We start from the raw sequence: 24,203 nt of genomic DNA, 5'->3' as shown, positions 1-24,203 counted from the left end.
CACTTCTGCATCACTCCTCCTAACAATAAACTATATGCCCTTTCAAACTAACAGCACAAAGACACAACATGGCTGCGCTGGCAGGCAGAGCAGCCCTGGTAACATACCTTCAGAGTTCAGGGTGATGAGTGTGACGTTGCTCCCAATGTTCTGGCTTCCCGGCTGGCCGCAGTTAGACACGGAGTCACTGGCCTCTGACCCACTCTCCCCATCTTCATTGTGACTGTCATCCTGACCCGGCACCTTCACCACGATGGTATTCTGCCGACGCCCAGGAACAGCGCTGGCGGGAAACAAACACAGCAGCCCACGCTGTGAGAGGGGCATGAGTGGCACACTGAGACTAACCTGACTCACTGCGCTGTGTGGACTTATCCTAACGCCTGGCTACGCATGGACAATGCACAAGGTGGATCCCCCAACATGCGGAATGTCCCCACACGCACCCTCCATGGAGATGAGCAGCAACGTCACACAAAAACAGTCTAAGGCCGAGAAGACACATAATATAAAGCAACTGCTTAAAAATATGAATAGCACAAAATAAATAAAATCATAACTCACTAAGACTCAGTCTAGAATCCTGCTTTCAGATCTCAGAGGTCATCCTAAGCAGGCTGATTTGCACAGTGGTCATCGTGTGTCAGAGAGCCTCATCCATCATCCGTGCTGTCAGACACCCAAGGTGACTCAGCCTCCAAAACACCTCCACACTCCCCATGACTCCCACAAACAAATCCTAGAAGCAGCTTCCAAGGCCATCAAGAATGTAAGTAGTCCCCTGGGAGCCATTCTTGGTACAGGGCCCTGAAGTACAGCAGCAGCCAACAGCTAGCAGCAGAAAGTGCTCAAAAAGACCCAAGGTTGATTTGTCTTCTGCATGACCCTGTCAACATTTTGGACTATGACCTATTACACACTACAGAGGAAACGAAGCTCTATTTCCCACCAGCAAAGTCACAGGGGCTTAAAACTCTAGTCATCCCCAGAGGCAGGAGCCGCACCAGGTCCTTCCTGGACTTGACCCCACACAACTAACACTCCACACCCATGACCTCAGTGCAAGGCTGGAAACCCCTCCTCTCCCCAGCAGCCTGGCTGGCCTCCAGCACCCCCGCATCACACCCCAGGCCTCCTGTTTCCTAGAGAACTGGACTGGGACAAGAAGCCAGAACAAAACTGGAAAGAGTCACACCCCACAGAGAGAAAAAAGCACGACAGAAATCTGTGAGAACACTGCTGGTAACCAAAAGGTGACAAAGCCTTTCTGAGGCACAGAGCCAGAGCCAATGGGCAGAGGCCCCCACAACAATGGGCAGCGGCCCCCCACAGGGCATTGCTATTGTACACTTTCATTTCTGACTAAAGTTCCATTCAACACATCTAAAAAAAAGGCATAAGAAAAAAGCCACAAACTCAACACACCTCAGAAGAGGATCGGCTGCAGGACAGACAGATGGGAGTGGCAAGATGACCATGTGCAATCCTTGGGCATCTGCACACACCAGATCTAGCCCAGAGGTCCTCACAGCTGCCATATCTTGCGCTCTCTCACCCACCATCACTAGGCACCAGGCTGGCCCTCCCTGACCTAAGAACTATGGTGGTTGCTAACAGAATCAACCTTGTGACCACAGACATAGACATGTGCTTGGACTGTGGTCTGGCTCAGGAATGCTCACTTATCCTCATGACAGTGGCAGGGGAAGGTGGGGTGGTGGTGGCTACTGACTTGCTAATGATATTTTCCAGGGAATCCGGTGCCCTGTTGCTCAATGGGTCTTCCATCTTGGCTACAATGGCGTTCTGCCGATCATTGTTGAGTATTACTGTAGTCTGGGGGACGACGCTATGAAACAAAAGAATCACAAGAAAAAGAAGACCTTAAAATAACAACATTCATTGTCAGAGCACATCGTCATTCAACAGGGTCAGCTTCCAGGGCCTGCGCCAAAGAGCACGGACAGTCAGGGACAAGTACACTGGAGATGGGACTCTCCAGTTTCCTGCTGCTTCGTATCCTTGGTTGACGCAAATGCATAATGTGGGCAGGCTGGGCTGTGGACAGTTAACAGAGTGGAGAGGACAGGCTAAGGCACTCCGCTGCCCTATACACCTGCACGCCATCTCAGCAACAGGTTTACATGAAAAACCAGCTTCCTTTCTTTTTCCTTCCCTTATGAGTAGGTGTGTGTGTGTGTGTGTGTGTGTGTGTGTGTGTGTACACAACTTACATGTGAGTTGCATGCAGAGGCCAGATTAGGACATCAGAAATCTTCCTCTACTGCTTTCTGCCTTATTCTTTTGAAACAGGGTCTATGACTGAACAGTAAGCTAGGCTGGCAAGTCAGCAAGCAGGGGGAACTGCCTGTCCCCAACCCCCCCGAGAGCTGGGGTTATAAGACACGTACAGCCATGTCTGGATTTGTACATAGTATAGGGATTTAGTCTCAGATATTCATGCTTGCAGAAGCATGAGCTCTTTCTTACCACAAACCAGTCTCCTAGTCTGGTTCAACCTCTTCCAACCGCATCCCTCCCAAACAATGACAAGGTATGAGGGTCTCACAGCTGCCCACCTCAATGCTATTCTACAGCTGTACTCTAGAATGCGGCAATCAAGCCACGGGCAGCAGAGGGAAATATGCACAGACACCACCTGCAGCCCTCTGCAGTGCAGAACTGAACAAGAGGCCTTGAGGCCTGACTTTGAAAATAAATTCTAGTGAACAATGGGACATGGCCCAAGAACCACCGCTCAGCAACACCCTGAAGGCAACACTAGGGTGCAAGTGAGCAGGACCAGCCGCTGGCTCTCAAGAGACTTTTTCACACGCCAGTAGCCATGTCAACTCTTAGCACTTCATGGCATCAGGTTATCTAAAGTGTGCTCTGCTCTGAAGAGCCAGGACTGGAAAGAACTGCCACTTGATGCGGTCAGTTTCGTTACCTGAAAGCCCAGCGTCCTCATCCAGAGGAAAGGGTGCTCCATACACATGAAAACCAGCCACCTGCCATGATCACTGGCCTCTCCACATACCCAGGCACAACAGCAGCACCATGTAATGTCTAACACATTCCCAGAAACAAAGCTGATTTTCCAAAATGCAAATGAAGTACCTACATGTCAGGCAATGTTTCTCAGTCATTCTATGTATTCTTTGGTAACACCTACGGTTGCTCACCAAACCATGATGGATCCAAAGTGATCCAAAGTAACCCTGGAGATCTCTGCCTGCTGCTATGGTCCTGTGAGGCCTCCAGCATTCACACTCCTAAACTGACATAAACCATGGAGGATCTGACACATACACATCTACACAAACAGCCATGTGCACACAGAAGCCCCACACGCACATGTTATGAAGCAATACAGGGAGCACACAAGGGCTTGTGAACACTGTCGCCAGCACCCAAAGCAACATAGTAAATAACCCTTAACACTGCATAAGACTGCAAGTCTCCTTCAAATGTCCCCATTTTCCACATGTGCACCTGTATAGCTTGGGGCAGTATGGTCTCCTGCACAGGTCCAAACAATATCCCTTTCACAGAAACACAACTTGCTCTGCCACCTCCTGGGTCTCTCTAGAGAACCATCTAAGTTTGGTCTTTAAGAACGTTATGTAAATGAACTTGTTTGAGCTGCTGAAACTTGTTGCTTCTGTGGCTGGGGATTGCTCCACAGCATGACAATGTCAATCAGCCTTGCCCACTGAAAAGGAGTGTTTATAGGTTTCCACATGACCACAAACTCCTGTGTCTTGGTCACGAGCACAAATGAACCTGAGCACAACTGCTGGGTCGTGTAGGAAGGACACCTAGCTTCCAGAGACCTGGCCATGCTGCTGCCCACCTGGGAGTGCCTGTCTCTCCATATTTCTTCCAGTATCAAGGACTGTCATCGTCATTTGTTTCATCGAACAGGGCATAAGGTCCCCCCTGACTCTGACTGGTATATCCTAGTGGCCAAGGAGCTGAGGACTTGCAGGTGCCCTCAGGCCAGTCTCCATACAGTAACACAGTGGTTCACTTACTGCTGAGCTTAGAGCATCCGGCTTTAGAGCATCTTCACCGTCTGTGCTACTCTTTCTATGCTCTTCTCAGCTTTTCCAGATCAACCTGCCTGTCTGCCTTTCCTCCCTCCTCCCTTCATCAAACTGAAGGATCCTTTGCCTGGTTCTAGGCTCCAAAGACCCCCTGTGACCTTAGATCTTACAGGTGGATCTATGACCTACATGGGGGCTCCAGTTCAAGTCTGCTTCTGCTCCAGGGCCAACTGTACAAAGGCTAACCGTGCAGAGTGGCTTCTGCCCTGTGACTACCAGGGCCGCCCCACAATAAGACTTTTCTCTATTCTGCTCCAGGAGTCAGCTGTCTATCCCCCTTGGTTTGTTCTTTTTAAATTCTTTTTATGACCTCTACCCATTCTTTTAAGATCTTGAATTAACTATATATCTACTCATAGCTACTATTTTTGTATTAAAAAAAAAAACTTAGTGAACTAAAGGCTGAAAAGATGGCTTGGCAGTTAAGAGCGCTGGCTGCTCTTACAAAGTACCTGGCATCAGTTTCCAGTATCCACATGGTGGGTAATAATCACCTATAGTCCAATTCCTGGTGGATTAATGCCCTCTTCTGGCCTCCACGGGTGTTACAGGCATGTAGTACACTTAAAAACATGTCAGAAAAACACTCAGAACAAAAATAAATCCTTTTATAAGACTTAATAAAAAAATTAAGAAAAATGGAAACAATGTAACCCATAGACTGTTGGGACTTTTGGAGATGGGATTTGGTTTTTGAGACAGCATCTTGCTATGCATTCAAGGCTAGCCTCAAACTCACAACTCCAGCCTCCACCTCCCAAGTGCTGGAATTACAGGCAAGTACTGTCCAGTTCTCCAGTGACATTAATTTGTAACTGAGATTACACAAGCTGAATATTCCTGCCTTCACATGACATTATTCAGTTGTAAAACATGCTCCACACCATGGCAAAGTGCAACTGTGGGGCAGGCTGTGAATTAAGTCCCTTTCCTCTGCCATGACCAGAGGAGTGTCAGCAGCCAGTGTCTGGCATGCCTTCTGGGTCTAGAAAAAGGACAAGCACTGACTGCAAAAGCTAAGAGAAGCAGGTTGTTCTTCCTAGTACTGTGAGACAAAACACCAGGGTGCCTTCCACATGGACAGCATGAGATGGGACATTGAGTAAAACAAACACACACAGCATGAGATGGGGCACCACCGTGCCTTACACTTACAAAGTTACACAGGCAAACACACACACACACACACACACACACACACACACACACACACACACACACAATGAGAGGGGGTACTGTAGTATCTTCCACAGAGGCTACAACCCAAAACAGACAGGGCAGCCATAGAAGTCTCTCAGAAGGACAACTCACCTGCCTGAGACCACAGAGTTGGCAAGGCACAAGTTAGACATTAACCCAACATTCTCTTACAACAACTTCCTAAAACAAAACAAAAGGCCGAGCTTGCACTACTACTCACAACTCAGAACTTTCTGAGGGGAGCCAGAGCCCCCGTAAGAGAGCCTAGGACTATTATCACTTTTACAGTTTCCCTGGGTAATTCTCAGAAGACCTCTGGCTTAAAAGCCAAACAAGACAAAAACTATTACAACAACCTCCAAGTTACACACACCCAGGACACACTGAGGTGCAGCTCTGCTGGATTACCTCCCTCCACCGCTGCTCCTTCCCTGCTAGTGGCCACTTAGCACCTCTGGTTTATGGTGGTCCCTGCACAGGGCCTTCTTTCTCCTTTGTGTAAGAATGCACTGCCAGCACCTGAAGACCTCAAGCCACAAAGCCTGCTCATTTCAGGCCCAAATGAAGTCAAGACTGGTCTCATACTGAGCCAAGTGTCTTGGGGTTCTGGGGTCTTCATGTTGCTGGCCAGCACCCCAAAGAAAACAGAAAGATGGAGCATCATAGCCTACACGCAGCACTAAGCACACAAGAAACAGAGGCTATCTTGAGACGTCTCATCCACCAGTCAGAAGTCAACTTTAGGCATGGAAGATAAGGGAGGTTTTAAGTCCAGTGGTTTCCTGGGGTGTGACCAGCAGGACAACTAACTTAGCTCAGGGCCACTGGGGCTTGCAGAACACTGAGCAGGGCCAAGAATCACCACAGCCACAGCACTCCAGCCTTCCACTTGATCCCCTCTCCTGACAGAAAAATGGCTGTGTCTGTAATCCGAGACTGGTGAGACTGAGGCAGAAGACTGCTAGGAGCTGAGGCCTCCTGAATGAGAAATATTGATCCAGATGGCTGCACTGGAAAATCTCTAGATTTAACACTTATTAAAGGCACGGTACTAGTCATGTGACATCAGAATAAAGGGTATGCTGGAAGGACAGACCTTCTGAAGATGAACCAAAACTAACCCTGTGAAGCACCTTCAGAAAACAAGGTTGGGAGTGGGGCAAACATAGGACTGAACACATGGAAATGAGCTCACGGCAGATGCAGTGAAGGCAGAGAAATCTAAGAGGAGAAGGAAAATTCCAGTTAACAGGGTCTTGTTACCTAGGTCAGGTTGCTTTCAATTCACAGCATCCTCTAGGTTCATCCTCCTAAAGGTTAGGATTAAAACTGTGCACCATGAGAGGGAGCCCATGCCTGACACTGCCTGGACGGCCAGGAATCCGAGGCAGGACAGCCCAGAAACCAGGATAGAACCAAACAAAAAAAGTGTACCACATCCCAGGCTCAACTCTTTTCAAATCCTACAAAAAACCCACTGAAACAAGGGTACTTGGGGCTGGAGATGTGCCACAAAAGTTGAGTGCCTGCCTCGTATGTGCCAGACTTCATGCCAGTGTTGGAGGTGAATTTAGAAATGAGCAAACAATTGGAGGGGATGGAGTCATGGCTCTTTCAGGACACGAAATTAGTTCCTAGCACCCACATGGAGTGGCTTCCAACTACCTATAATTCCAGCTCCAGAGGAGCCAACACGCTCTTCTGGCTTTAGAAGGGCACACGCGCACACACACAGACACACAGACACACAGACACACAGACACACAGACACACACACACACTCGTACACAGACCACACACTCATACACAGGATACACACATACATGTAAATTTATTTTAAGATTTATGGGAGCTGGGGATGCAGTTCAGTCAGTAAAGAGCTTGCCTAGCATGCACACACCCTGGGTTTGAGCCCCAGCACCTCATAAACCTCAACACTCAGGGACAGAAGGCAGTCAGAAGCCAGTCTAGGATACCTAAGACCTTGCCTCAGAAAAGGGGTTTGAACAGCATACACAATTGTAAAATACTTAGAAATACCAGGACATGTACAAGAGCTGTACTGGGAGAAACTCGTGAAACAACCTCAGATGGTCATGATGACAACTCTTCCCGGAGCAACCTGGACCAACCCAATTCCCTTCAAGGAGCATGCGTTCTGCAGGTGCTGAAGAAGTCCTCTGAGATGTCAGAACACTCACAATCTAACAGGACAGCTCGCTCTGCTGTGCTGGCTTTGGGGGCTGGAGCATGTCTCTGAGTCAGCAAGGTTTGCTAAGGACTCCCCAAGCTTTGTGTGTGTGAAAATGGTATCTCACTGGTTAATGCTCAGCCCTGGTGTGTACAGAGGAACGTGTATGGCTGTGCAAGACAGCAAAGGCCAGGCATGAAGATCAGGCATGACATTAAACAGAAACATCCAGAACTCAAAATTAGATAAGAAGTAAACAAGCCCATCACGACCGAGAGACCAGACACTCCACAGTCAAACAGCCCTGTCTTGATCTAGCAGGCTCTGAGCCTCCAGAGCGGAGGCTTCTGAGAATGCTGATGGCCCCAAAGCAGAAGCACGAGACACAAGTTTCCACGGCACTCCAGAAGGAATGTGCAGCAGGAGACCAGCTCTCCAAGAAGCAGGTAAGCCAGGAGCCAGAGCAGCTTCACCGTGACTTTCCTTCAATGCGAGACAAAAGATCTTGGGCACTAAGAGTCATTGCTTATTGTATAACCATTCTCCGTCACACACTTCGTCTCTAAAGTCAGTCCAGAGAAAGGGAAAGAATTCTTGAGGAAGTTTTGTGCAATTGCGCTGAGGGAAGTTTTAAATCACTTTTTTTATTTTTAATTTTGAAAACCACTATTATACAAAAACTTTTCATTCATCACAACTTTTTTTCATGTGTGTTTTGTTTGGGTTTGCTTTTGAGGCACAGTCTCATGTAGGCCTCAAGCTCACTGTGTATTTAAGAATAACCTTAAGCTTCTGATCTTTCAGTTTGCATCTCCTGAGTGTGAGGATGACAGGCATATGCTACCACATTGGTTTACACAGTGCTAGCTATTGAACCCTTTACCCACTAAACCACCTCTCTAGTCCTAAGACATTTTTAAACCTTTAAAAGCAAAATATCTATTGCTTTTAAAAAATAAGGAACAAACACTGTCCGAGGTAAGAGTCTTAATTAAAAACAAACAAATTTTAAAAGTTGTTATCAAGCAATATGGTTCTACAAGACAACCGTGGAGGCAGCATGCTGTCGCTCACTCTGTCTGGGTACTGCCTGCATGGCTCCTGGCCTGCATCTGTACTGTACCAACACTGCCTGCTCAGCTGTGCTATAGACCACAGCCTTCCTTCACCGGTCTGTGTCTAACTGCAGAGAAGAGCAGGAAGGTGACTTGTTTGCCATCTGTATAAAGATGCCTGTACCAGCCCCTGAGACCTTCTGGCCAGGGAACACGTTACTGGCTTTATTGGAATGCTTCAAGCCCAGCTTTAAAGGATGGCTTATAAAATCACAGGCTTCCACAAGGATGTAGATGCTGCAACACCTACTGCTTCTCCAAACGTCTTCAGCATTGACATACCTCGTTGCAATCCCTCCAAGAACAACTATTCAAAGTCAAATGACATACCTGCAGGAGAGACACAAGCCAGGCGCAACAGAAGCAAAGTCCATTTCCAATTCTGGAAGCCAAATGCCACTGCTGGATGAAACCCCATCCCTGTAACCTCACAAACATTTTTATCATGATTAAGCTTTGGCATCAAAGAAAACAGGCCTTCTTTTATTTTTTTTTCTTGAATTTACTCACTCAGGTGCAGAATCTGAAAATCTGGACCCAACGCCAGCTGAGGCTGGCAGTGTTCCACAGCCTTCTGTCTGCCAAGGAGCACAAACAATTAGATGAGCACTCCTTGGAGCTCACAACAGCCTCAGACTGTCTTAGCCAGGTGTCAAATGACCAGCAAAGGGCATAGATTTCCAGAGCAGAGAGAAGGCCTTGGGTAGACCACCTGCTAGACCTCTGTAGCCTCTCCAAATGGGAGACAGTGTCCTTCAGGGACTGGCTCTATGTGCTCTCTGGAGGCCTCTTTAGAGCTGAAAGACTGAGGCCGGCACCATGTTGGTCCTGTGAGTTACACCCGCAGAAAGCAGTAGCACCAGGTGTCTAAGGTATTTTCAAGAGTATATCATCCGACATAAGACCATTCAGCTTATGTCCTCTTACGCGTCCAAGGCCCAGATAAATAGAGCACAGTACTTTATCATCCAGTACAAAACTACCTTTTAGCTGTTTCTAGAAAATAGTCTATGCCCCACGGCCCAGGTTCTGTGTGAACAATTCTCCTTTCTTCTCTGTGTCTGTACATCAATGAAGTCATCCACCCTTCACTGAAATCCTGGGATTCAGCTCTCAGCCTCCAGGCAGCTCTCAAGCTTCCTATTAACAGTCTTCTAGAGAACATGGTCCCTGTCACCACCATACCAAAGTAGAAACGTGGCCCAGATTCCATCTTTCTAATGAGGAAACTGGGACTTAGAAATGTCTAGGACCTGGGAATATCTAACCAGGTGAGCCTGGCACCCAGTGCTTCCAAACACATGGAATTCCAAAGCATGTGCCCTTGAGGTAGGGCCACAAAAACCACCCTCTTCTACTCCAGGTCCTCCCATAACCCAGCAGAACTACAACAAATAAAAAGATGTTCTCCGGCTCCTGAAGACAGCCTATTCCAGGAGTGATAAGGACTGAGAACTTATCACTAGAGGTTAGAACTTATCACTAGAGGACCACTGCCTTTCTAACCTCCCGCTGAAGACACCAGTGCTGTGTGCTGCAGGCCCCAGAAGCTCGGGAGTCAGTGTGACAGACATGGCTACCAGAGTCTGAGTGTGGACAGACAGGCTAAGGTGTCCTTCAGTGCCAGAAACAATCTCATCTAACACACACCCTCCCACACAAATGCTCCAGGTCCTGAGCATTCCCGTCAGGACCATGTCATCCCATGTAGAATTCAGACAAAAGATGTCCTTGCGGTTTATATGCAACTTGGACTTTCTAGGAATTCAACTACTGCGTCAGTCTAGAAAGACCTACACTTTGTTTGCATCACTGGAAACGGCACAAAGAATTTGCCATTCTCAGTGCTCCACTGCCCACTGGAGATGTCAGAGGCGCTACTCGAGGCTTGTCTCCCACCCATCGCGTCTGCCGTCCCTTCACCCTCCCCCTTGGGAGGCAGGCCACTCCGCCAACTCTTACAGCTGTATTTCTGAACAGTATGTTTGGGACAAAAGGGTATTTCAAAAGCAACTGCTTTAAGAGTCAGTCTGTCATTTTGCGAGCTTAACAGAGAGCCTGCACAGACACTGGCAAGCGTCTGTAGGGAGACACGTGGTGAGCTGTGCAGTCCACTTCAGTCTCAAGAGCAACTCTGCATCCTCGGAGAAGCTAGACACCCAGTTTCCTCCCAGAGCAGGTGAGAGTGAAGCTGGAGAGCTCCTGAGAGCTGCAGGAGGCAACGAGTGGCTCTGCCCCGCAGGCCTCATTAGGAGGCATCTCAGAAAGAGGACGAGGAGGCATTGGTACTCCTGAGCACCCCAAAACCATCCAAGGTAACCCTACTCCCCCTTCCCACATACTCCCTTCCAAATCCACAAGGCCCCTACTGCTGCTCTAGATACCAGCACCCAGCAGGGTGGCACCCAGCCACCACCCACACTGCAGCAGTCACTGGTGTCCCTCTTAGCTTGCTGTGGCTTTCATTGTCACCCCACTGTTCTGTTCTTCCCAGACCCAATAGGCAAGAGGCTGCGGAGCTTGGAGCACAAAGATAACACCGCCCCACTAACACAGCGGATTTCCTCCTATATGCTGTAGGAAAGAAGAAAACAGCAGGAGCACTGAGTGGGTGCTGCTGCCCGGAGGGATCTCATGCCACACTGCCTATGGACCCAGGGATTGGAAGGACACCTTCTGAGGCACCTTTCCATCCCACTAAGCCAAGCATGAAACATCCAAGCCAGTAGAATACAAACCATACAAAGCTCTCTAGGAGGAGGCTACAAACCTTCTATTTAAAAATTAGGCACAATGTAAGTCTCAGAGTTAGCAGAAAGTTTGCTATGATCAAGTGAAATTTATAAATATCAGCCCTAAAGAAAGCATAGGCAATGACCAACCAGAGGTAGGAAAAGAAAAGAAGCAACATACATGGGCCAAGTTTAAGGCCAGGTGCAAAGAAAGAAGAGTTCGTCTGCTTAAGCCAAGAAGAACGCTGGGGTAACTCAGGTCGTTCCAGCACAGAGCCTGTGTTTGGTTTCGGTCTAAGTGAAACCAGCACCATGGAACCACCAGGGCAGATATCCGGGGCTAGGGGAGATCAGTAACAGCGGCGCCTGGGTTGGCACAGAAGCGCTTTTCCCAAGGTGGCCTGTGGAGCCTTGGCTCTTTGGTACTTACCATCGCACTTTGTTGCAGGTCTGGGTGGCGCCAAGTGGGGAACCAGCCACCATGGGGACCTGGATGGGACTGTGCTGTTTGTTGGTGACCAGGTCTAGCTTTTCTTCCAAAGATTTGCAAGTAGCCTCAAGAGCTTGCAGCTTGGCCTCAATGCTATCCAACCGCAAACATATCGTCTGGTTAATAGAGTACAGGAAAGACTGGAAGTGAAAACAGAAAAGCTTCAGAGAGGATGTCTTACCCTGGGAGGGACAAGTCCATGGACCTTAACAGCTGGCTCCTAACTCCACCCAATCTAGCCCTGGGCAGTGCCTAGAGATTCAGTGAGAAGCCCAGCCCTCTGTACCAAACAAGACCCTTTTGCAATCTCACCTACACTAAGACCATAGAGTAATAAGCTTATCACTGTGTTCACCTGTAGATTCACACATTAAAACTACAAAATCTTTCTTATGATGACAGACTGTACCTAACATCCAAACAACACCTGGAAAACATGAGTGCTGCACTCACATTGTATCAAATTGCACCAAAAAAAAAAAAAAATGGCTTGCCACTCACAGGTATACCCCACAGAAACCTGGCAATGACCCTACCCCCTTTCAAGGACCTTATAAATAGCAAGCATGCCACCTAGTGGCCCACAAAAGGAGCAGCCTTCAACTACCAAGCTGAAATCAGTAGCCAGCCATGTTTAAACTCAGGAACATGCTGACCAGAGGGAAAGGCTTTGCTCCTTCAACTGCCAGTCCTGTCAGAAGCCACCACATGCATGACACTGGAGTTCTACTGTGAAAAGAGACCTCTAGGCCAGCATTCAGGATGCTGGTTAGCAAGAGAAAATGCAGGAATAAGGCCAGGAACATCTAAAGGAAACAGAATAAGGATTCGACTGGAGGAGAAGTGTAGACTTAGGGACACATCAGAAGGAAGAAACAAGCCTGAGAGAGCAGAAGCTGCAGCCTAGGCTGACCCTGGACCTCAGGGCACAGGCAGTCAGAACAGACTGCTGCTCTGCCCCCACTACAAGCTAGTGGGGGCCAGTCTCTCCTCTAACTTGAAAGGGAACTGCAGAATACAATCAAAACCACAACAGTTGGGGCTGGAGAGATAGCTCAGAGGTTAAGAGCACTGACTGCTCTTCCAGAGGTCCTGAGTTCAATTCCCAGCAACCACATGGTGGCTCACAACCATCTGTAATGAGATCTGGCGCCCTCTTCTGGCAGGCAGACATGGAAGGAATGTTGTATACATAATAAATAAATCTTTAAAAAAAAAAACACACAACAGTTGCAGCGGCATATCACCAAAGCCTAGCGCAGCAAATCATGAATGCATGGGTCCAAGGCACTCTGACCCGCCAACCTTGGCTCTTAAGAACTCTGAGCATCCTTTATTCCCTGCTATGCACAGCAGTTAGGAGCAGCTGCAGGAATGCCCTACATACCCAACCCTCATATATACCTCCGCTCAGCACAGCACAGCAATACCAGTAAGGAGAAGGTCAGAGAGAAACTTGACCCTGTCCTGCTAACCGTTCCACAGAAGCAAGCACCAAGGTTGTGTTAGGAAACAAGCAGCAGCAAGGAATCGGTTCCAAGTGCCCTGCTCATCAGTGGAGGCAATGTCAACAGCACAGGGACACAGATACATCATGAGCACTAAGTGGTGGCCAATTCTTGAGACAAAACCATGGACCACTATTTTTTATAATTGGAGAACATCAACTATTTGCCTTTCAAGTTCTTTTAACAGTTAAACCATTACTTTAACTGAAAGAGAAATGTTCTGCCTAGAGTTTGGGTAAAAAAAAATCACGGTTACAGGCTAACTAATGTCTCAAGAAAATCCATAATGAAAGAGGGGAAATAATATTTTCCCTAGCATGGCTCCGCAAGTGAAAATAACCACAAGCAGCTTGGACCTGTCTGCTGTGTTACAACTACTAATGCGGCGTGTGAATGTCTTCTGTCCCCTGTCAGCTCACGGCTACATGCGACAGCATGCACACAGTGTGCTGTCACCAGAACCCAGGCAGCTCCTTCTCTTCTGCGTGGCCTGTTTCTGTTCACAGATGTGTCCTATGGCACAGTGACGGTCATACTTCACTTTGAAATCTGGTGCTGGCCTTCTGCCCACTGGTCTGAAGTTGGATTTCACTGAACAGACTGTTTGCTTTTTCTTTCTTCCTTTCTTCCTTTCTTTTTTCCTTCCTTCCTTCCCTCCCTTCCTCCCTCCTTCCCTCCCTTCCTTTCTATTTTTGGAGACAAAGTCTCTCTTTGTAGCTGTCCTAGAACTCACTTTGTAGACCGAGACGGTCCTGGAACTCACAGAGACTACCTGCTTCTGCCTCCTGAGTGCTAGGATTTAGAGTGTGCGTCACCAGCCCTGGTCTGCGTAGACTTTTCAGTCCCCACTGCAGCTGGCACCACTTTTCCTTGTTACCAGAGTGAACTGAGCACCTCAAGCAAATGCCCCTGACACAAAGGAAGCACGAGAAGAGGACTGGAGTCATCTGAGTTGCTCCTGCAGACTTCTTCTATGCTGATACTTACCTCTGGTTCTGCAGACACTGACTCGCAAGTAAGCAAATCCAGAAGCAATTCACTGACTGACTGAGAGGCCTTGAACCCCAGCCGCAAAACTCAGGGCCTGGGGCCATAGCAACCCTCAGCTTTCCTCACATCTGAGGCAGGCTTATGTGTACATACAGGAAGACATCTCATTTGTCCTGCCAGGAAAACCCGGTCTGCACCTTTTTGTTTGTTTGTTTGTTTTGTTTTGTTTTGTTTGTTTTTCGAGATAAGGTTTCTCTGTGTAGCTTTGGAGTCTGTCCGGGAATTCACTCTGTAGACCAGGCTGGCCTCGAACTCACAGAGATCCGCCTGCCTCTGCCTCCCAAGTGCTGAGATTGAAGGCGTGCGCCACTACCGCCCAGTACTGGCCTGTGCTTTATGTAGCATTTCAGGGGCATCTCTGTGCCACTTACTGTGGCATCACCTGGGAAGAGGGTCTTCATAGCAACATTTCAATAAATAAGATCATCCAGGCCAAGGTGAGGGTGGGCCTCAGACATAGACTTTAGTGACAAGACTGGGCTACCTGGAGGTCACAGCACAGAAGAGGCAGGAAGAGCCTCCCCTGGGATTCTAGAAGGTATGGCCCTGCCACTCCAGGGCTGTAAGAGGGTCACTTCTGCTGTTCTAAGCCTAAATTGATGGTAGAAAATCAACACAGGCTGGGCGGTGGTGGCGCACGCCTTTAATCCCAGCACTTGGGAGGCAGAGGCAGGCGGATCTCTGTGAGTTCGAGGCCCGTCTGGTCTACAGAGTGAATTCCAGGACAGACTCCAAAGCTACAGAGAGGCAGGCGGATCTCTGTGTTTCAAAGCCAGCCTGGTCTACAAAGCAAGTTCCAGGTCAATTAGTTACACAGAGAAATCCTGTATCAAAACAACAGAAACAAAAAGGAAGGAAGGAAGGAAGGAAGGAAGGAAGGAAGGAAGGAAGGAAGGAAGGAAGGAAGGAAGGAAGGAAACTTGACACTGGACACAGGACCACATGGTACCTTTATAGAGGGATCCTGGCAATTGATCTCTAGTCGCTGGCGCTTCAAGGCAGGTTCATCATCATCTGTCACGACATGATTCTCCAAAACAACTGAAAAGCAACCACAGAGACAGCAACTGGGGTGAACACAGCAAGATCCTCAGAGCTCTTTACAGCTACAGCCAAGCACAGGGTTAGCACCTTAATCACTTTGTTAAAATTCTCAGCCAGGCAGAAAAAGGCCCTCCCTCACCCCACAACAACATCAGAGCACCCAGCCAATGCTCGCTAGAGTCTAGTAGGTAAAAACCACACTAAACTCCATTCATGACATTTATTCAGTGTGTCTGTGGTCAAAAGCTTCCTCACCTAGTCTTTGGTCCTGGGCCCACTCCCAACATGGGGCTGAGATGCACATATGTGCTGACAGTCACAACTCTCTCTGCGAGTCATATATGCCCCCAAACTAGCACAGCAAACATGCTGAGTTATGTGGAAGCTGCAGCCGCTCAAGGGCCGCCCACCAGCAGCTCCTGCTGATTTTCCAGACCTGCTTTCAGATGAGTAAGGTAACCCCAATTCCAGGCTCTGTAGTACCATCCCAACTTCCTAATCTCATCTAAAACTAAGTACAAAACAAGGTCAAAGAGTGCCAGAGTCAAAGAGCAGCAGCACCTCCGTGACCTTCTCTCTGCAAACTGCACTTCTGTTGACCTCAGCCATCTAGGCCTTTTCTCTACACAGAAGCAATCCTCTCTCTCTCTCTCTCTCTCTCTCTCTCTCTCTCTCTCAATACACACACACACACACACACACACACACACACACTTGTTTATTTATTTATTTTTGCTTTTTAATACAGGGTTTCTCTGTGTATCTCTGGCTGTCCTCTGTAGACCAGGCTGGCCTCGAACTCCTAGAGCTCTGCCTGCCTCTGCCTCCCAAATGCTGGGATTAAAGGTGTGACCCACCACCACCCAGCTAGCAATCATTTCAAGATTTCTTTTTATTTATGTACATACATCTATGTGAATGTATGCCACATGTGTGGGGTACCCTCAAAAGCCAGAAAAGGGTATCAGATTCATTGGAGTTGAAGTTACAGGTGGTCAAGCTGTCTAACATAAGAAAAGAACTCATGTACTCTGGAAGAGAGGGAGTACTCTCAACTGTTGAGCCACTGAAGGCCTGACACAAGTCACCTTCATAGATCTACTAACTTACAATTGTGGAATTCCATAGTCAGTATTTGTTACTGACTTTATGCCATGAATGTTTTCATTCACTAGTTCAGTTTTCTCCCATCCCCTTGCCTACAACAGGTGACACTGACTGCATGTGCACTTCTCCAGCCTCTGTGTGCTCACTCACCTTGGAGAGGACAATCTGCCATCTACAGATCTGTGTGAGCCTTACCTCCTCTCTTAGCAACACACGCATCCCAAGGGCAATAACCTCAACTCCTTTTTGCAGAAATTAATATGTGTGTGTGTGTGTGTGTGTGTGTGTGTGAGAGAGAGAGAGAGAAAGAGAGAGAGAGAGAGAGAGAGAGAGAGTATGTGCATACACGTGCATATATCACATGTGTACATGAGCAACAAGTCTACTATTCTAAAACAGTACAGGCATGGTGTGGGAGAATTGTCTGTATTCTGTCAATCATATTTTAATAAAATGCTGATTGGCCAGGCAGGCAGTATAGATGGGAAAGCCAGACAGGAAGTAGGGGTGGAGCAAAGAGACTGGGAGTATTCTGGAAGCAGAAGCTCCCTCTGCCACTCCTGCGCAGACCACCGAAGAGGCAGCATGTAAGCTGTCACGCTGAAAAAGGTACCAAGCCATATGGCTAACGTAGATAAGGATAATGGGGTAACATAAGTTATAAGAGCTAATAAGTAACCAGAGCTAAGGGCCAATCAGTTTATAACCTAATGTAGACTCCGTGTGATTTTCCTTGGGACTTGCTGGCTTGTTGGGGTACTGGGCGGGACAGAAACCCCAACAAGCCGGCTCTCATGTTACACAGGCAAAGGTTTCTCACAGATGATGCTCCCCAGAAGTCTTAAATTTGGATTATCACTTCTGTAGAGTCTCCTTAAAATAGACGCTTGGCTAAGGTTTCCAAGTGGCTATGCATTTATAATCATAAGAAAATGGCTAGTCTCAGCAGAAGTCAGGGCGTCTGTTTTCAAGCAGTCAGGTACCAGGACTTTTCTGGAAAATAGTGTCTTACCAAAATGATACATGCTCTACTCTGGGAACTGGCCCTGCAAAATATTTGCCCAGATGCATGTGCAAGATCTTCCCTAGCAGAGTCCACAGAGAAGAGAAGCAGCGCTAAACACATCACACAGCATCTGGGCGATCAATAAACTAGCGCAAGCCTGTGAGGAGAAGGCCACAGTCACTGAAGAACCATGGTTACCAGACCTCCAGTGTAAGTCTGCAGGGCCCACTGCAGCAGCGAGCTACACACAGTCCCACACATGGCAGCAGCATCAGAAGGATCATACAACAGGTACCAAGTACATGACGGTACTAATGCTGGGCATGAGTAGCTGTACTGCTGGAAACAAACCTGAGGGCCAGCTAGAAAAGTAAGAAGGTGCTGTGTGTGTGCGCGCACGCATGTACCCACACACACTCACTCACGCAGCACTGCTGATATCCACTGAGTTTTTACACAAAGCCGGCACCACTGTGAGTCTGCTTTACTGAGGGAACAAGGTCCAGCAGAGAGGCTTTTGATCCTGAGACGACACGAGAGCAGCAGTTTATCTACTGTCTCACAGCTCTACCTGGGTGGTCAGGACTCAGGTCTTCCACAGCAATCTGAACCACATCCGCCAGGTCCTGTTCTGACATCATCCAGAACGCAAGAAGAGGGGCACACCAATAAGCGAGAATCCAGAGGTCCCAGGGTTTGGGCTTTCTGTCACCTGCAAGAACCACAAGGTAAGATTAACGGTTACAGTGCAGAATAGATCACTAGCCCTGTGTGGACAAGGAGTCTTAGAAGTCTGCAGATGCTTCACTACAGGGCTCTACTTGTTTTCTGAGCACGCAGAAATGTTCAGAAACATAAATAACTAGCTGCTTTTCTCCATTAAAAAAAAAATAGAAAGAAATGGGATGGGCTAGCCCCAGCTGAAAGCCTCGCATCCCCACTCCCTCCTCAGGCCTCCCGTCCTAAGCAAGTTTGGAGCCCTCACATCAAGTCTAGCATCTCCAAGGGCCCTAGCTGCCTACAGGAGCACTCTGTCAATCACTACCTGTGACCCATCATGCCTCAGCTTCCTCAGTGATTATCACAGCCCAGAGAACCAACCAGCTGCACGGCCCTCCAGATACCCTGCCCCCAAAAACCTCCCCTAGCAGATCCATCTGTGACTTTTTTCCAACTGCTGTGATGTTTTGATTAAGCCAGAGATCTTAGACTCCAACATGAAAGTGAGGCCAGGTCCATCAACCTAGATCTAAATAAACTGTTGCAAATAAATAGCTAGAGAGACCAAGATAGGCAGAACTCAAAAGCAAACAAATACAAGGTAGAGTCATAACAAAAGCAACGGGAAAACAACTAGGAACACCAAGAGAGTAGAAAAGATTAAAGGGAATGTTCAAACCCGCACTACAGAAGACAGGTGAGGAAGGCCCAACGAGTGCACTGGGACACAAAAGGAGCGAGTCAGGGCAATGGAGTGGGATCTCAGAACTGGTACCCAAGAGCCTCCTAGGGCTGGGGTGCAGGTAAGAAGTAACAAGCACAAGGTCCTGGGTTCCAAAGCCAGGACAGAAAGAAGGAGAGGGGGCTCCTGAAAGTGCAAGTGGGGCTATGGGTTGCTGATATCGCTAACTGAAAGGGTGTGTCAGATACCTTGAGGGAAAAGAATTTTCCCTTATACATCCAAGCAAAAGACTAGGTGGTTTACAACACAAAGAGAATTCAATCAAACCAGGAAAAGGAAAATGGATCAAAATATTTAAGCTACTACGGGAGGGACTGGAGAGATAGCTGAGCAGTTAAAGGTACTGCTCTTCCAGAGAAGTCCAGGTACAGCTCCAATACCCATAGAGCAACTCACAACCATCCTTCACTTCAATTCTAGGGGATCTGATGCCCACTTCCGGCCTCTCGTGGTACTGCATGCACATTACAGACAGGCATACAGACAGACAAAACACTCATACATATACAATACAATAAGATGATACTATCAGAAAGAAATGTGAGCCAAGAATTTTATATCTAAACAAAAATCACTATAAAGTCTAAAGGCAGCAGACTCTGATCCACATACACTGTCTAGGAACAGCACCCCCATACACAAACTCATTGTAAAGACTCTGAAAAGCCAGGTGGTGGTTGCACACACCTTTAAGCCCAACATTAGGAAGAAAAGGCAGGCAGATCTCTGAGTTTGAGGTCAGCCTGGTCTATAGAGCTAATTCTAGGACAGTTAGGGCCACACAGAGAAACCCTGTCTCAAAAAAACTATAAATAAATGGATGGATGGACGGACGGACGGATGGATGGATGGACAAACGGACAAAGAATCTGCCCCCCCCCCCCAAAAAAAACTTCAGAAAACCAAAATCAGTAGAAAAGACAGTCTGTAACACAAATTCTAATTGGTCTTAATAATAAAAACCTGGAGTCAGATATTATGGGTGAAAGCTAAAAGATCAGAAAAGAGCAACCAGTCACTAATTCTCACCTCTATGAAATCCTCAGATCGAATGGGGTACCCTGTCTCTACAAGTCCTCAGACTGGATGCTGAGCTCCTGTCTCCTCCCGCCTTATATTCCTCTTTCCGAGCAGTCATATCACTTCCCATCTCCATCTCCCTAGTGCTGGGATTAAAGGTGTGAGCCAGCACCACTTGGCTCTGTTTCTCTTTTAGACTGGATCAATCTCACTTTGCCCAGGGTGTCCTTGAACTCACAGATCCTTCTTCCTCGGTTTCCGGTTTCCTCGGTGCTGGGATTAAAGGTGTGTGCTACCACTGCCTGGCCTCTATGGCTAACTAGTCACAAAACTCCAACAGTGCTGAACACTTCTGAGAGTGGAGAAGCTGACACAGGGGCCTGAGAGTGATCCTGTTTATGTCTAGGTTAATCTGAGCAGGAAGGGCAATCGTGGATGTCGGTATATGGTGGCACACTGTGCCCTGTCCAGTGCAAGGGCAGAGGTGGCAGTGAGCCCTGCAGCAGTGTGTGTTCCTGGAGCCTGACTGTGGCGCTGAAGGTCAACAGGAGGAAACCTGACTCCTTGAAGAAAGGGGTAATTACAGATTTCAGGCAAGAAACACACAAGGTGGGCTTGGACTTGCCAGACCACATGTAAGACACTGTGAAAACCACGGGGCTCCCATCTGAAGGAGGCCGTCATCAAACTGCTAGTGAGGACCCCACAAACACTGCTAGGGCACACGGACCTACTTGAAGGAGCTACTCTGAACAAACACAAAAAAGCTGACAGTCACCAAGTGTAACAGCTGCAGTGGGGTGAAGAGACCCTTGAAATGCATGAGCTGTTTTCTTCACCAGTACTCTGGGAAAGAGGGTGCCAAGTCTCACCTTGCAAGAAATGAAATAGATGATACCCCCCCCAAAAAAAGTGTTATACTCTACCACAGATGACACATCTCATCACCACAGTAATGGGAAATTTCTGCAGACAATTCAAGCAGACTTTAAAAGCTGACAAAACTGGTCAGGCAGTGGTAGTACACACATTTACACTCAGCATTTGAGAGGCAGATCTCTGCAAGTTTGAGGCCAGCCTGGTCTACACAGTGAGTGCCAGGACTATTTCACAGAGAAACCCTGTCTCAAAAAACAAAAGGGGGGGGGGGGTGACTGAAAAGATAGCTCAGAGGTTAAGAGCTGCTCTTCCAGAGGACCTGAGTTCAATTCCCAGAAATCACAACCATCTGTAATGAGATCTGGTGCCCTCTTCTGGTATGCAGGTGCACATGCAGGAAGAACACTGTATACATAATAAATAAATAAATCTAAAAGGAAAAGACACAGTCCCTTTGTCTAAAAACCAAAAAATTAAAAAAAAAGTAGACAAAATTAAGGAAAGGGCAATACAAGCCAACAGCTAAGACACAGTCTGGTCATGCAGCGGCGAGACGTGAGAGACACAGACATAAGCACGCATCACCACATCCTAACACTCAATTTTGTTTGCATTTTATTTAATCAAAAGGGTTCTTTAAAGGAAAACTGAAACTAGGAAAAAAATTACTTGTTAAACATAGGCCAATTCTTTCTTTCACAGTAATGGGAAAGGCCAGGAAACCTATGAAACTGAGTATAAGGAATCAATCAGGCACAAGAAAAAGCCAAAACATGGACAGGTGCTCCACCTGCTGGGTAACTGGAAACACACAAAGCTGACAAGGCACTGAGCCCCAAACAGCTTGCAGGGCCTTGGAGGAACCTCCTTCCAGCATTTACACATATTGTGTGAAGATTCACTCAAAAAAGAACCATAATGGAAGCCCAAGCTGGCGTTTTAGCAGCAGCAGAACAGCTGAGCAGTGGGGTACTATGCACTGTGCAAGGAGTGGCTCCGAGCACTGCTCTGGGAGCAGAAAGAGCAGGAGAGGGGAAGGAAAGGAGACGGACTAGAAACGCACAGGACACGCAGACTCTAGGGGCTCGATGGCCTGAGACACGTGGGTGGAAGGGAGCGCACTATTACACTACTCCTCCTCTTCCTTCCAGCAGATGTACACAGTGACAGGGTCAGGGTGACACCAGGACAGCGCCGTCTGCCATCCCAACTCTGGTCTGTTCTGCTGTCTTCATCCTCAGTCTGAGTACAGGTGCAGCTCCCCAGATGAGAAAAGACAGAGCTAGGCCTCGGTGCACACACCTTCCCAAGGCTCTGAGGAGGAACTGGAAACACAGAGCTGAGAAATAACAGATAACGTCCCTCACGCCATCCACAAATCCTGTCTTCTCGCTTCCTAATGGAGAAGCATCAGCTCTGGGCAGAGGCAGCGATCTTCACCTTCCTAAAGCCGCCCAGACAAATTCAGCACTAGACTGAAAACAGTCCAGGGTCTAGCAAATCCAAAGAGCTGGAAATGCACTACAGACCCTTTTCCAGGAAAATGTAGACAGGAGAATCTGCAATTCTCAAGGCTGTGCAGATACTAGAATCACCAGAATCCCTGCCTGAGTATCTCCAGGCAGATAGTCACCAGACAGACTCACCTTTCCAGCGTCACCTACATCAAGTGCAGCTACAAGGCCTCTCCAACCCATGGCCCACAAGCCGCGTCCACCCCCAGAAGAGCAATAAATGCTGCCCCACACAAAATCATTAATTTGCTTAACACAGCAAAGTTTTGTTTGGGGGAGGTTTACTTGATTGTGTGGTTTTTGTGCATGAACTTCATAGATGACAATGTCTGTCACAATGTCAAAAGAATGGACAGTCCTAGAAGCCTACCCAAAGAGATACAGGTACAGAAACCTCTGGGAACAAACCCTCAAGAGAGAACTGGTCTACAGCTTTGGCCTTCTCCAGGCCCAAACATGGAAACCCATGAAGAGCAAAGGAAAGAGCCAGTTCCTCACGTATGTGGATCTGCCCTGTTCCTAGGCCACCTGCTATGGACAGCCTTATGAGAAAGATAACCGTCTGGTCTAAAGCTGCCTACTCTGGCCCTGCAGTCTACTCACAGACGGGCTCTACCACAGATTCCATGAGCAGCGCCTGCCTCTCCTAAGGAGCCAATGGAAGTGGATTTCCAATGCCCAACTCCAGCATCTTCCTGCTTTTGAAAAACTCTGCACGTGGTTTAAGAAAATACTCTGAAGTGGCCATAAAATCCCGAACCCTGACCTCCTCCAAATGAGGACGCCACTGCTCCCCTAGCTGTTTACCCAAATGCTTCTGTTGCCAGGATAAAAACATTTAAAATTCTGCTAGCAATGAAGGTTTCAATAGAAAAAACTAGGGCAAGAAGCCCAAGAAAACTGGAACAGAGAGCAGTACGTGCAGTTACCATTTTGGCAAATTAACTTTGCCGTTTCTCAGAAGGCCTGGGGAGAATCCAGTCCTAATGTAATAAAACAGCTGGACTAAGACTAATGTTCAATAAAGACTCGGAATGCAATTACCAGCTAGAGTACTGGAGCTCCCAGGGCGCACGCGGAAAAAGGCAGTCCACCAAAGGCATAACCCAAAGGCACTCAGCGGGGGTACAGGAAGATGAGGGGTGGCCCAGCCATGTGTTAACATGGAACAACGATTTAATCATGCCCCCCAATGCACCACAGAAAGGAGCAGCAGTAGAGAGGTCAGCGGGTAAGAGGACAGCTGTCCCTTCCACAGAACTGCATGTGTATGTCCTGCTGTGCCTACGAGAGGTGTGCAGCAGTACAGGGTTTGCAGCAGAACATTTCTTCCCCAATGCTGGGTCTTGAACCCAGAGACCCAAGCCACTGATCTAATAATCTAGTAAGGTCTTCTTTAATCCATCTCACTCAGTCCACAACCTTACCCCCACCTTGCCCCCAACCCCTCACCCTGACTCCTCAGCCCTCCTCCCTGCACCCTCAGAGCTCCTGGATTACAAGTCACACTTCTTCCACTTCCAGGGCTCCCTCCAGGGTACCCAATGCCCTAGGGCACTCGGTGAAGTCACTCTTCTCCCTCCTGGCACTGCTTCTGAGCCCCTCTCCTCTGAGTTTCACACTTCTCCTTCCTACCAGGCTGATCCAGCTCCAAGGCTTATCTCTCTCCCACAGGGCTCTCCACATGCCACACAGCACCCTCCCTGGGCTTCCTTCAGGACTATTCCCCTGGGCCACTGTTCTTCCATCCCAGTCTGCTCCGTATCAGCTCCCTGT

At 48.0% G+C, this 24,203-nt stretch overlaps 1 protein-coding gene across 7 annotated transcripts in view; it reads right to left on the bottom strand.

Annotated features, from left to right (window-relative positions):
- Window positions 1-24,203, bottom strand: part of Banp (BTG3 associated nuclear protein) — a 77,899-nt gene that overhangs the window by 36,431 nt on the left and 17,265 nt on the right. For 4 of the 7 annotated variants that reach the window (XM_087900509.1, XM_087900513.1, XM_087900511.1 and 1 more), the window contains exons 2-6: window positions 18,124-18,264; window positions 15,345-15,436; window positions 11,778-11,977; window positions 1,733-1,849; window positions 108-283 (exon numbers count right to left, since the gene is read on the bottom strand). In XM_087900509.1, coding sequence (XP_087756635.1) covers window positions 108-283; window positions 1,733-1,849; window positions 11,778-11,977; window positions 15,345-15,436; window positions 18,124-18,193 — 655 coding nt within the window. In that variant the 5' untranslated portion in view covers window positions 18,194-18,264. The remainder of the gene's footprint in view (window positions 1-107; window positions 284-1,732; window positions 1,850-11,777; window positions 11,978-15,344; window positions 15,437-18,123; window positions 18,265-24,203) is intronic. The other 3 variants (XM_087900512.1, XM_087900514.1, XM_087900516.1) reach the window with 1 other exon arrangement.

Source organism: Myodes glareolus, chromosome 22 (genome assembly GCF_982192425.1).
Source record: "Myodes glareolus chromosome 22, mMyoGla1.1, whole genome shotgun sequence".
In the NCBI taxonomy this organism is placed as follows: domain Eukaryota; kingdom Metazoa; phylum Chordata; class Mammalia; order Rodentia; family Cricetidae; genus Myodes; species Myodes glareolus.
Note: the sequence above shows the minus strand (reverse complement) of the source record. Positions and strands in the feature narration are given on the sequence as shown.